Source organism: Salvelinus sp. IW2-2015, unplaced genomic scaffold (assembly GCF_002910315.2).
Source record: "Salvelinus sp. IW2-2015 unplaced genomic scaffold, ASM291031v2 Un_scaffold16312, whole genome shotgun sequence".
NCBI lineage: Eukaryota > Metazoa > Chordata > Actinopteri > Salmoniformes > Salmonidae > Salvelinus > Salvelinus sp. IW2-2015.
The window spans coordinates 111,806-126,549 of NW_019957531.1; the positions used below are offsets into that span (position 1 = coordinate 111,806).

The 14,744-nt window shown below is 43.7% G+C and overlaps 1 protein-coding gene across 6 annotated transcripts in view; it reads left to right on the forward strand.

Moving 5' to 3' along the window:
* LOC112080392 (2-oxoglutarate dehydrogenase complex component E1) overlaps nucleotides 1-14,744 on the forward strand; it is a 123,122-nt gene that overhangs the window by 49,869 nt on the left and 58,509 nt on the right. For all 6 annotated transcript variants that reach the window (XM_070442542.1, XM_070442540.1, XM_070442541.1 and 3 more), the window contains 2 exons: nucleotides 2,432-2,547; nucleotides 2,684-2,838. In XM_070442542.1, coding sequence (XP_070298643.1) covers nucleotides 2,432-2,547; nucleotides 2,684-2,838 — 271 coding nt within the window. The remainder of the gene's footprint in view (nucleotides 1-2,431; nucleotides 2,548-2,683; nucleotides 2,839-14,744) is intronic.

Genomic DNA, 14,744 nt, shown 5'->3' on the forward strand with positions numbered 1-14,744 from the left:
AAACAGAGATGATTATTCTTATCTTAGATTGCACTGACTTCTAGTTCATTACCTTTCTTTTGGCACTTGCATTTTAAGAGTTACCTCTACCATAAAACAACAAGCAATTTATTTAGTTATCCTCCTGGACCATAGATGCCACACTACAAATTTGGGTAATGAAATCTGATTATTTCTTAATTGCCTCAAAATATCTCTTTAAATTCGCTTTCATCTCCTGGAAAATCTAGTCCCCATAAAGATATGGTGGAAATCTACACTTAACTTTAAGCACGCATTGATCTGTGTGGATAGTTAGGTGTGTTTTCCCCCCCTACACTTGCTCTGTTGGGTAGAGTTTTAACAATTTCATGTTTCCCCTACCAGCTATTGTTTGTCTAACAAAAGATTTTCGATGTGTCTGTACATTTTGTAGGAAAGGTGCTTATCCGGAGTAGGCTGTCTTTGAAAAACAAAATCTAATGTATCTGTGTTTCCTCTGGAAAATGTGTTAGCTGTGGGGGAAAAGTTAGCGGGTGTGGGGAGGGTTAATATATATATATAATAATAATATAATATAAGTACTGAAAAGCTTGGTTCTGGTGACTTTTTAAAAGGAAAAAACTAAATATAATTTCCACCCCAAGAAATGAGCTCAATAACGTATTGGTAAAATTATTATAGTACATTCAAATCTTCTTACTCGTTTCATTGCAGAGAAGTCCCTCTCTCAATTAACGGAAGACACTGGTAAAGTCAGTGCGATTGCTGCCAGCTGTCTAAGGCAGGGGTAGACTGCCCCCACTCATCAAACTGTGAGGCCAGCTTTGTCATTGGTGTCAGCTGGTCCAAGCTCTGAAATACATGAAAAACAAAAAAATATACAACATTAAAGAAGAGTTACCTGACACTCTTGTCCCTGTTTCCCCTTTCTCTTTCGCTGCTGTGGCTGGAAATATTACAATGAACTCATCTGAGAAAACAATTATCTAATCGAAGACCGATAAATGTAGCTATCTTGCTTGCACTTGATACAGTTCCAAACAAACTAGCTAGCTAACTTGCTTAACTAGTAACCATGTTTCTATCATCAACATACTTGTGGAATTCAGATAGCTAATTGCCGTTACAATTGTGGCAGCAATATTATAGATCTAAATTATGTTAGTAGAGTTTTTAGGTTATACCTAGCTTATGTAGTTAAGTAGTAGGCTAGCTAATGTTAGTCAAACAAGCTAATGTACCTTGCAGTTTCTCACACAAGAGCACTCTGAGGTGATTCAAGTTAATTGTGTTTCGCGCTGCAGAGCTTCTGTATTGCGCACTGGTCACTCATGCACTGTTCCCTGGCATTCCATTTCTCGCACAGGTGCATTCTAACGTGATTCAAGTGAATTGTGTTTTGTGCCAGAGCACCTGTATTGAGCACTGGTCACTGGCGCGCTGTGTTGAGTTGCAGGCTGCCTGCCACAGCTCACAGAGCTAAATAACCTTAAGAACTGTGTTGAACCCAGACAGATCTATTTACCAAGAAAAGCAACTTTATTGAAACTATGTTCGGTAGAAATGGATGTTTCCTTTGATGTAGAGGCAATGATTATGCCGTGGCGCAGCGCCACACTTAAATGAACGCAGAGGAAACACTGCTGTATCTGTTGACCTAAAACTGGTGTAGCCTTCCCTTACTTCATAGACATGCTCCACCAATCTGGGTATTCTAGATGCTATTACCTTCTCCATACCCTCTCTAATAGAGAAGCACTGAAACCATAGAGACACATGGGCTCGTATTTGCATCACAGGAAACAGCATTTTGAAATTAACTTTGCAAATGTTCATCACAGTTACCATTATTTTCAAAGTAGATATAGTCCTACTTGGTTGACTGGATCTTAAGGTGTATAAGAACATATGAAAAATTATAATTTTGGGTGCAGCTCAGGTCATAAGCGTTCTGCTAGACCCTGTAAAACCAGGCATATTTTTTTTTTACCCCACAAGTATACCTCATTCAATGGCTTGTGCTTGTTTTGTAACCACTCAACCACGCTTTGTTTCACCCCTTCATTCACTTTCCATTCATTCATGTTGCATGCCTCCACCTCTGTCATATTCGTTTGCCTGTGATGCTGCACAACCTTTTGATTTTGCTGCATTAACTCAATGTTGCCATTATGGTGCCATCAACCATATGGCATATTCCTGTGTTTTAATCCATCCATTGCCCTCTTTTTTTCCGGCCTAAATCCTAATAACTAATCTCTGGTTGTTTTTCTGTTTTGTTTTTTGATGGTGGATGTCTTTGTGGCCTACATTCTTTCCCTCTGTGTTTCTGGTCTCTGGGTGTTTTCTCCTCTGGCCTGACTGTCTCCACATATGCCCTCCTCCTCAACCCCCTCCCTCCTGCTCCTCTGCCCTTCTGGACGGTCTGCTGCCCCTGGATGCTGGACAGGCTTCTATGGACTGGATGAGTCGGACTTGGACAAAGTGTTCCGTCTGCCTACCACCACCTTCATCGGGGGCACTGAGACAGTCTTGCCCCTGAGGGAGATCATCCGCCGCCTGGAGGTATTCAAACTAAACCACACACGTCTGTCAAAGAAGTTGGGTTCCTGTCAACCGTTTTGTCTTGAATGGGTGAATGGTGTACAATACAGGCTTATTAGCCTTGTAAAGTGACAAGACACATTGTCCCATATTTCAGATGGCCTACTGCCAGCACATTGGGGTGGAGTTCATGTTCATCAATGACTTGGACCAGTGCCAGTGGATCAGGGAGAAGTTTGAGAAGCCCGGCGTCATGCAGTTCACCCTGGAGGAGAAGAGGACCCTGTTGGCCCGCATGGTTCGCTCCACCAGGTCAGAGCGACGCTCTACAACACTTCACTCACCCCCACCTACGCAAACATCTTAGTCAGCCAATCAATCAATCAGATGTATTTATAAAGCCCTTTTCACATCAACAGTTGTCCTTAAGTGATTTGACTCACCACCTGAATTTGGTCTTATGTAGCAAAATTAGATTTTTTTTTTTTTTTTTACATTGGCTAAAAGTAGAGACTACAAAATGGTATATCATACACAGCATTTTTGAGGAACAATGGGAAACTAAAACACTTGTAAAAAATGGCCTTTGAATGTTTTGGTACCTGCTGGAGAGCTCTCCTTTGTCTACACCCATTCAGCATTGTTCACACCCTCTTAAACCAGCCCCACCCATCTCATTAAGGATTCACATGTGAGGTCATGTGCTAAACAGTGAGTAGTGTAGTAAAGTTTAAGACTAAAAGTGGTAGTAGCCTACAATAAGGAAAAATTCCAAGTTAACAAAGTGTCCAGATAAAAAATATTTTAGAAATATTAGATGACGCTTACCCTTACACACTTGCTTACCCTTAAATTGATGGATCATGTGAAAGAAATGCTGTAACCCCCAGCCACATCCAGTGGTGGAAAAAGTACAACATTTTCATATTTGATTATTATTTTTTTTATTTTTTTTGACTGATAGCCAGGGGCACACTCCAACACTCAGAGAATTTACAAACGAAGCATTTGTGTTTAGTGAGTCTGCCAGATCATATGCAGTAGGGATGTTCTCTTGATAAGTGTCAATTTGACAATTTGACAACTCAAAGAATATCAGAATATCGATTTTACAACAGTCGCTAATTAATCAGTTTCCTCTTCAATCTCATTCGGAACTTCGCATAATCCGGGAATCTGCACGGATCCAGGTCCCACCAATGAGTTCGTACCACACCAATCTTAGTTGATTATTTATTTACTAGGAAGCTAAAATGATGATAACAGATACACATACACAAAACACACTCTTGGCTATTGATTAGAGCTTAGTATAACGTGCCAACACACTATGGCGCGTGTTACCCAAAATGGGGATTTAAAAGAGAGAGAAAAAGAGAAAGTACACGACAGAAATATACATTTGGGTGCATTTGTCAGCAATGCTTATCTTAACCCTAGCCTTGCCCCGAACTGCCGTTCTTATGGGTCAGAATATAATGATGTAATTACGTGTTGGAGGTCTGAGGGGAAGCTCCGCGTGGGTGGTTTAGGCTTCTCAATGACGCACTTCTCCGGCGCAACTCTCTGGTTGTCCTCACGATGTCAGTGTCCTTCTGAGGACAGACAGCTCTGTAGCTCAGAAGTCACAGCGTAGGAATGAAACAGTGTAGATACCACGATTCGATGGAGAGTGGAGGCTAGATGGTCCGGCTTAAATTCACCCGCTTAGACAGCTACTCATCCGTAGCATGGGTAAAAAACCAAATATTTATTTTTCTTCAGTCTTGTGTTGCGTTTTGGGTTCGACATTTTAGACCTTGGCTGCAGCTTGGGTCACTTAGTCTCCTATGTTAATTCTTAACTCACATGTCTTATACCCTCAGGTCAGAAGTGGGCGTAACCACCTTTAGGGCAATTCTCTGGGCGTACCAAGTTAACCTATCTTGGGTAGGGGGCAGTATTTTCACGTCCGGATGAAAAGCGTGCCCAGAGTAAACTGCCTGTTACTCAGGCCCAGATGCTAGGATATGCATAATATTAGTATATTTGGATAGAAAACACTCTGAAGTTTCTAAAACTGTTTGAATGATGTCTGTGAGTATAACATAACTCATATGGCAGGCAAAAACCTGAGAAGAAATCCAACCAGGAAGTTGGACATCTGAGGTTTGTAGTTTTTCAACTCTTTGCTTATCCAAGGTACAGTGGGAATGGGGTCATATTGCACTTCCTAAGACTTCCACTAGATGTCAACAGTCTTTAGAACCTTGTTTGAGGCTTCTACTGTGAAGTGGGGGCGAATGAGAGGGGAATGAGTCAGAGGTCTGCCAGAGAGCCACGAGCTGACCAGGCGCGTTCGTGAGAGAGTTAGCTTGCGTTCCATTGCATTTCTGAAGACAAAGGAATTCTCGGGTTGGAACATTATTGAAGATTTACGTTAAAAACATCCTAAAGATTGATTTTATACATCGTTTGACATGTTTCTACAGACTGTATCACGCGTCATGAATTTTGATTACTGGGCTAACAAAAAGGAGGTATTTGGACATAAATGATGGACTTCATCGAACAAAACAAACATTTATTGTTGAACTGGGATTCCTGGGAGTGCATTCTGATGAAGATCATCAAACGTAAGTGAATATGTATAATGCTATTCTGACATCTGTTGACTACACAACATGGCGGATATCTCTTTGGGTTGTGTTGGTCTCTGAGCGCTGTACTCAGATTATTGCATGGTGTGCTTTTTCCATAAAGTTTTTTTGAAATCTGACACAGCGGTTGCATTTCTGTAAATTGATGTGGCTCTCAGCAAAATCACCGGATGTTTTGGAACTACTGAACGTAACGCGCCAATGTAAACTCAGATTTTTGGATATAAATATGAACTTTACCGAACAAAACATACATGTATTGTGTAACATGAAGTCCTATGAGTGTCATCTGATGAATTTCATCAAAGGTTAGTGATTCATTTTATCTCTATTTCTGCTTTTTGTGACTCTTTGGCTGGAAAAATGGCTGTGTTTTTCTGTGACTTGGCTCTGACCTAACATAATCGTTTGGTGTGCTTTCATCGTAAAGACTTTTTGAAATCGGACACTGTGGCTGGATTTACAACAAGTGTATCTTTAAAATGGTGTAAAATACTTGTATGTTTGAGGAATTTTAATTATGGGATTTCTGTTGTTTTGAATTTGGCGCCCTGCAGTTTCACTGGCTGTTGACGAGGTGAGACGCTACCGTCCCACATACCCTAGAGAGGTTAAGAGGCAAGGTATAGATTTTATTCAAATCGTGTTTTAAACAACTAACTTCACATTTCATCTTTACCAAAACATTCTCTTTGATTTGGACATTTTCCACACATCGTACAATGTATAGACATCAAGCATATACTGGGAAAACTCTTAAAGTTACAATGTTTTTGTAATAACGTCATCTATTAACCTTTAATAACTAAACAAAAATTACATACATTTTCATATTCCATCTATCGTCATGACCACCATTGTGGCTGACGGAAACCATTGTTCCAAAGTCCCTTTATTGCATGTTTAATGTTCTGAGGCTGGTTCTCCATAGTGAGAGGACAAAGGAATTTTGTCTGTGGCCTAAGATTTACCATGGGCGTGAGGGGTCATAAAACCCCCACATCTTCAGACCCCTAGATCTCTCCTCCTCTGTTGGGGGTAAGAGATAATCTGTAGGGTTGTGGTCTCCTGTAACCTGACCTGATCAGGACAGTCATGACAGCAGTAATCATGAGCCTATAAACCAGAGTTACACTGTTAGCACTGAAGCGGTGTGCAATAGTAGGAACACCACTTTATGCAGCTCACTCTGCACTATCAGCTCCAATGTAAATAACATGAGTAAGTCTACCTCTGAAAAGCTTCCCAGTAAAGCATTAAAAACAATCAATCAACCCAGAAAAGTGCTAAAAATACCCCATATTAACATATGTAGCCTAAGAAACAAGGTCCATGAAGTAAATCACTTGCTGGTAACAGATGACATTCATATTCTATCTCTGAAACTCACTTAGAGATACCTTTGATACAGTGGTAGCAATGCATGGTTATAACATCTATCGAAAATACAGAAATGCCAACGGGGCGGTGTTGCTGTCTATATTCAGAACCACATTCCTGTGAAGCTTAGAGACGATCTAATGTTAAATACTGTTGAAGTAATGTGGCTACAGGTTCAGCTGCCTCACCTAAAGCCCATTCTTGTGGGAAGCTGCTATAGACCACCAAGTGCTAACAGTCAGTATCTGGATAATATGTGTGAAATGCTTGATAATGTATGTGATATCAACAGAGAAGTATATTTTCTGGGTGATTTTAAATATTGACTGGCTATCCTCAAGCTGCCCACTCAGGAATAAACTAACCTGTGCCAGCAACCTGGATCAGGTTGTCAGTCAACCTTCCAGGGTAGTTACAAACAGCACAGGAATTAAATCATCAACATGTATTGATCACATCTTCGCTAATGCTGCAGATGGCTAGGTAGCAGTCAACACTGCTACCTAGCCAGCTTCGCTACCTTCCGCTTCGCTCCTCAGGTAGTATCACATTTTCACATTCTCATTTCATCTTCATTCTACAGTTACAACGGTTTGATTTTGTTAATCTTAGCTAGCTACTTAGCCGTCTTTGTATCAAAGATAATTGCGTAGCTAGCCAGCATTCTTCGTTCTTTTAACGTAACTTTTAACGTAACGAGTCAACACTGCTACCTAGCCAGCTAGCCACCGAACAGCAACACTGTAGTAACTATTACATTCAACGGAACGACTCGATTAGTGTAGTGTTAGCTAGCTACATAGTTGTCTTTGCTGTCTTTTGTTCTAAGATAACTGCGTAGTTTAGACTAATTCGGTTAGCTAGCCAGCTATTTTTCGTCCTTTTAACGTAACGTAACGTAGTCAACACTGCTCGCTAGCCAGCTAGCCACCGAATAGCAACACTGTAGAAACTATTACATTCAACGGATCAACGGAACGATTGATTAGTGTAGTGTTAGCTAGCTACATAGTTGTCTTTGCTGTCCTTGTATCTAAGAACATTGTGTAGTTTATTACTAATTAACGAGCCAGTTACCGAGTTACATAGCTAGCTACCGAGGTTACCTAGCCAGCGACACTCTCAAACAAAGTCAAACACGCAGCCACTGCTAGCTAGCCCACTTCCGCAGTACTGCTTTAATAATTTTGGTCAATAAGATTTCTGCAACGCAAGCTTAACTTTCTGAACATTCGAGACGTGTAGTTCACGTGTCATTCCAATCTCCTTTGCATTAGCGAGCCTCTTCTGTAGCCTGTCAACTATGTGTCTGTCTATCCCTGTTCTCTCCTCTCTGCACAGACCATACAAACGCTTCACACCGCGTGGCCGCGGCCACCCTAACCTGGTGGTCCAGCCGCGCACCACCACGTGGAGTCCCAGTCTCCGGCAGCCTCTGAACTGCCGATTCTGCTGCCAACCAAGGCAGAGTTCATCTCAGCCTATGCTTCCCTCCAGTCCCTCGACTTCTTGGCACTGACGGAAACATGGATCACCACAGAACACTGCTACTCCTACGCTCTCTCCTCGTCTGCCCACGTGTCTCGCACACCCCAGAGCATTCTGGTCAGCGGCGGTGGCGGCACCGGGATCCTCATCTCTCCCAAGTGGTCTTTCTCCCTTTTCTTCCCCTTACCCATCTGTCTATCGCCTCCTTTGAATTCCATGCTGTCACAGTTACCAGCCTTTCAAGCTTAACATCCTTATCATTTATCGCCCTCCCAGGTTCCTTGGAGAGTTCATCAATGAGCTTGATGCCCTGATAAGCCCTTTCCTGAGGACGGCTCTCACCTCTCACAGTTTCTGGGTGACTTTAAACCTCCCCACGTCTACCTTTGACTTCATTTCCTCTCTGCCTCCTTCTTTCCACTCCTCTCCTCTTTTGACCTCACCCTCTCACCTTCCCCCCTACTCACAAGGCAGGCAATACGCTCGACCTCATCTTTACTAGATGCTGTTCTTCCACTAACCTCATTGCAACTCCCTCCAAGTCTCCACCACTACCTTGTATCCTTTTCCCTCTCGCTGCCATCCATCACTTCCCACACTGCCCCTACTCGGATGGTATCGCGCGCTCCAACCTTCGCTCTTCTCCCCCGCTACTCTCTCCTCTTCCATCCTATCATCTCTTTCCTCTGCTCAACTTCTCCAACCTATCTCACTGATTCTGCCTCCTCAACCCTCCTCTCCTCCCTTTCTGCATTCCTTGACTCTCTTATGTCCCCTATCCTCCAGGCCGGCTCGGTCCTCCCCTCCTGCTCCGTGGCTCGACGACTCATTGCGAGCTCACAGAAAGGGCTCCGGGCAGCCGAGCGGAAATGGAGGAAAAACTCGCCTCCCTGCGGACCTGGCATCCTTTCACTCCTCCTCTCTACATTTTCCTCTTCTGTCTCTGCTCGCTAAAGCCACTTTCTACCACTCTAAATTCCAAGCATCTGCCTCAACCCTAGGAAGCTCTTTGCCACCTTCTCCTCCCTCCTGAATCCTCCTCCCCCTCCTCCCCCCTCCTCCCTCTCTCGCAGATGACTTCGTCAACCATTTTGAAAAAGAAGGTCGACGACATCCGATCCTCGTTTGCTAAGTATCAACACGACACGCTGGTTCTGCTCACACTGCCCTACCCTGTGCTCTGACCTCTTTCTCCCTCTCTCTCCAGATGAATCTCGCGTCTTGTGACGGCCGGCCGCCCAACACCTGCCCGCTTGACCCTATCCCCTCCTCTCTTCTCCAGACCATTTCCGGGACCTTCTCCCTTACCTCACCTCGCTCATCAACTCATCCTTGACCGTGGCTACGTCCCTTTCCGTCTTCAAGAGAGCAGAGGTTGCACCCCTGCTGAAAAAACCTACACTCGATCCCTCCAATGTCAACAACTACAGACCAGTATCCCTTCTTTCTTTTCTTTCCAAACTCTCGAACGTGCCGTCCTTGGCCAGCTCTCCCGCTATCTTCTCTCAGAATGACCTTCTTATCCAAATCAGTCAGGTTTCAAGACTAGTCATTCAACTGGACTGCTCTTCTCTGTATCACGGGAGCGCTCCGCACTGCTTAAAGCTAACTCTCTCTCCTCTGCTCTCATCCTCCTAGACCTATCGGCTGCCTTTGATACTGTGAACCATCAGATCTCCTCTCTCCACCCTCTCCGAGTTGGGCATCTCCGGCGCGCGGCCCACGCTTGGATTGCGTCCTACCTGACAGGTCGCTCCTACAGGTGCGCTGGCGAGAATCTGTCTCCTCACCACGTGCTCTCACCAGTGTGTCCCCCAGGGCTCTGTTCTAGGCCCTCTCCTATTCTCGCTTACACCAAGTCACTGGCCTGTCATAACCTCACATGTCTCTCCTATCATTGCTATGCAGCACGAACACACAATTAATCTTCTCCTTTCCCCCTTCTGTGACCAGCAGTGGCGAATCGCATCTCTGCATGTCTGGCAGACATATCAAGTGTGATGACGGATCACCACCTCAAGCTGAACCCTCGGCAAGACGGAGCTGCTCTTTCCTCCGGGGAAGGACTGCCCGGCCCATGATCTCGCCATCACGGTTGACAACTCCATTGTGTCTCCTCCCAGAGCGCTAAGAACCTTGGCAGTGATCCTGGACAACACCCTGTCGTTCTCAACATACATCAAGCGTGGCCCGTTCCTGTAGGTTCATGCTCTACAAACATCCGCAGAGTACGACCCTGCCTCACACAGGAAGCGGCAGACCTAATCCAGGCACTTGTTCACTCTCCCGTCTGGGCTTACTGCAACTCGCTGTTGGCTGGCTCCTCTGCCTTTGCCATTAAACCCTACAACTTCATCCCCGAACGCCGCAGCCCGTCTGAGTGTTCAACCTTCCCAATTCTCTCACAGTCACCCCGCTCCTCCGCTCTTCTCCACTGGCTTCTCAGTTGAAGCTCGCAATCCGCTAACAAGACCATGTGGTGTGCCTACGGAGCTGTGAGGGGAACGCACCTCAGTACCTTCAGGCTCTGTCAAGGCCCTACACCAAAACAAGGGCACTGCGTTCATCCACCTCTGGCCTGCTCCGCTCCCTACCACTGAGGAAGTACAGTTCCCGCTTCCAGCCCAGTCAAAACTGTTCGCTGCTTCTGGACCCCCATGTGGAACAAACTCCCTCACGGCCAGGACAGCGAGTCAATCACCACCTTCCGGAGCACCTGGAAACCCCACCTCTTCAAGGAATTACCTAGGATAGGATAAAGTAATCCTTCTGACCCCCCCCCCCCCCGCGCGCGCGTAGAAAATTTAGATTTCTATTGTAAAGTGGTTGTTCCACTGGATGTCATAAGGTGAATGCACCAATTTGTAAGTCGCTCTGGATAAGAGCGTCTGCTAAATGACTTAAATGTAAATGTAAATGTAAATGTAGATAATGTGGTCGGCATTTGATTGTGAGGAATTCTGAGTCAGGCGAACAGAAGGACTTGAGTTCCTGTATGTTGCTATGAACACACCACGTCTCATTAATCATAAGGCATACACCCCCACCCTTCTTCTTACCAGAAAGATGTTTGTTTCTGTCGGCGCGATGAGTGAAGAAACCAGGTGGCTGTACCGACTCCGATAGCGTGTCTCGAGTGAGCCATGTTTCCGTGAAACAAAGAACGCTAGTGCCCGATGAGACAAGGATATCCCTGCCAGCCAAACCCTCCCTGCCAAACCCTCCCTACCCGGACGACGCTGGGCCAATTATGCGTCTCCCCATGAGCCTCCCGGACGCGGCCGGCTGCGGCAGAGCCTTTGCTCGAACCCAGAGTCTCTGGTGGCACAGCTAGCACTGCGATGCAGTGCCTTAGACCACTGCGCCACCCTGGAGGCATAGTGGGAGATTTTAATACGGTCTTAAATACCTCTATGGACCGGAAAGGAAATCACACTACAAACTATCACCTTCGGGCACTTAAGGAAGTCATGAATGTTATGGATATATTGGAATTAGTGAATATATGGAGACTTAAATACCCTGACCTAGTGAGATATACATGGCGGAGGCTTAATCAAGCTAGTTGTCTTGATTACTTTCTTATGCCATTCTCTCTGGCACCAAAAGTTAGTGTTGATAGGGGACAGAATGCGGTCGGATCATCACATAATTCAACATAGAAATACTACTAAAAAAAATGTATTGAAACTTGTTAGAAATGGAGTCACGCATAATTTACCGAAATATATTTTGAAAGATGAAGTAAAGTACATTAAGAATATGTTTTCGTTTGTCTCCTCCATCTCCGCTAACTGAAGCTAATTGTATGGATTTTTTCCCTAATAATGTCAAATTAACATCTGTACAGAAAGACTCATGTGAAGGCCAAATTACAAAGTAGGAACTTCTTCATGCAATTAAAGCCTTTAAGGCTGGGAAAACTCCAGGGCTGGATGGCATACCAGTGGAAGTATACCCAACTTCTTTTGATATACTCAGAGGACCATTATTAGCATGTTTTAACCACTCCTATATAAATGGTAGATTATCAGGCATGCAACAAGAAGGTCTGATATCATTATTCCTGAGACAGAACCCAAGTGGTGTATATATAAAGATCCAGTCCATTAAAAAAATTGGAGACCTCTTACACTTCAGTGTTGTGATGCAAAAGTCCTAGCAAAATGCTTGGCGCGTAGACTTAAAGTGTTGTCATATTATTTATCCTAATCAAACAGGTTTTTTACATGGACGATACATTGGAGATATTATAAGACAAGTACTGGAAACAATAGAATACTATGGCTTTTGATAAAGTGGGGGCGGCAGGTAGCCTAGTGGTTAGAGCGTTGGGGCGGCAGGTAGCCTAGTGGTTAGAGCATTGGGCCAGTAACCGAAAGGTTGCAGATCGAATCCCTGAGCTGACAAGGTAAAATTCTGTCGTTCTACCCCTGAACAAGGCAGTTAACCCACTGTTCCTTGGCCATCATTGAAAATAAGAATTTGTTCTTAACTCACTTGCCTAGTTAAATAAAGGTTAACAACAAAACAAGTACGAATGGAGTTTATATATAAATGCCTAGAATATTTCAACTTTGGGGAATCTCTTATAAAATGGGTTAGTTATGTATAGTAACCCAAGGTATAAAATAGTAAATAATGGCTACATCTCAGAAAGTTTTAAACTATCTAGAGTAAAACTAGGTTGTCCACTATCGGCATATCTATTTATTATTGCCATTGAAATGTTAACTGTTAAAATTAGATCAAACAATAATATTAAGGGATTAGAAATCCGTGGCTTAAAAACTAAGGTGTCATTGTACACTGCTGATTCATGTTTTCTTTTAAAACCACAATTAGAATCTTTCCACGGCCTCATAGAGGGATCTAGATACTTTTGCTATCCTCTCTGGATTAAAACCAAATTATGATAAGTGTACTATATTACGTATTGGATCACTAGAAAAATGTGAATTTTACATTACCGTGTAGTTTACCAATTCAATTGTTTGACGGAGATGTGGACATACAAATCCCAAAAGAAAGAAATGATCTCACTCCAATAAATTTTCAAAAAGTTAGGAAAAATAGATAAGATCTTGCTACCATGGAAAGGAAAATACCTGTCTATTTGTGGAAAAATCACCCTGATTTAACTCTTTAGTCATATCACAGTTGACCTATTTGCTTATGGTTTTGCCTATACCTAGTAACCTGCTTTTTAAATTATATGAGCAAAAAATATTATATTTTATTTGGACACCAATTGTGCAAGTTCTCCCACTTAAAAAGATGAGAGAGGCCTGTAATTTTCATCATAGGTACACTTCAACTATGACAGACAAAATGAGAAAAAAAATCCAGAAAATCACATTGTAGGATTTTTAATTTATTTATTTGCAAATTATGGTGGAAAATAAGTATTTGGTCAATAACAAAAGTTTATCTCAATACTGTTGAGATGTTGTTGGCAATGACAGAGGTCAAACGTTTTCTGTAAGCTCAACAAGGTTTTCACACACTGTTGCTGGTATTTTGGCCCATTCCTCCATGCAGATCTCCTCTAGAGCAGTGATGTTTTTGGGGCTGTTGCTGGGCAACACAGACTTTCAACTCCCTCCAAAGATTTTCTATGGGGTTGAGATCTGGAGACTGGCTAGGCCACTCCAGGACCTTGAGATGCTTCTTACGAAGCCACTCCTTTGTTGCCCGGGAGGTGTGTTTCGGGTCGTTGTCATGCTGGAAGACTCAGCCACGACCCATCTTCAATGCTCTTACTGAGGGAAGGAGGTTGTTGGCCAAGATCTCGCGATACATGGCCCCATCTATCCTCCCTCAATACGGTGCAGTCGCCTGTCCCCTTTGCAGAAAAGCATCCCCAAAGAATGATGTTTCCACCTCCATGCTTCACGGTTGGGATGGTGTTCTTGGGGTTGTACTCATCCTTCTTCTTCTTCCAAACATGGCGAGTGGAGTTTAGACCAAAAAGCTCTATTTTTGTCTCATCAGACCACATGACCTCTCCCCATTCCTCCTATGGATCATCCAGATGGTCATTGGCAAACTTCAGACGGGCCTGGACATGCGCTGGCTTGAGCAGGGGACTTGCGTGCGCTGCAGGATTTTAATCCATGACGGCGTAGTGTGTTACTAATGGTTTTCTTTGAGACTGTGGTCCAGCTCTCTTCCGGTCATTGACCAGGTCCTGCCGTGTAGTTCTGGGCTGATCTCTCACCTTCCTCATGATCATTGATGCCCCACGAGGTGAGATCTTGCATGGAGCCCCAGACCGAGGGTGATTGACCGTCATCTTGAACTTCTTCCATTTTTAATAATTGCGCAACAGTGTTTGATTTTATCGTTGGCCTTTTTCATGTCCCACCAAGCCTTGTGCAGGTCTACAATTTTACCCCTGATGTCCTTACACAGCTCTCTGGTCTTGGCCATTGTGGAGAGGTTGGAGTCTGTTTGATTGAGTGTGTGGACAGGTGTCTTTTATACAGGTAACGAGTTCAAACAGGTGCAGTTAATACAGGTAATGAGTGGAGAACAGGAGGGCTTCTTAAAGAAAAACTAACAGGTCTGCGAGAGCCGGAATTCTTACTGGTTGGTACGTGATCAAATACTTATGTCATGCAATAAACTTAAAAATCATACAATGTGATTTTCTGGATTTTTGTTTTAGATTCCTTCTCTCACAGTTGAAGTGTACCTATGATAAAAATT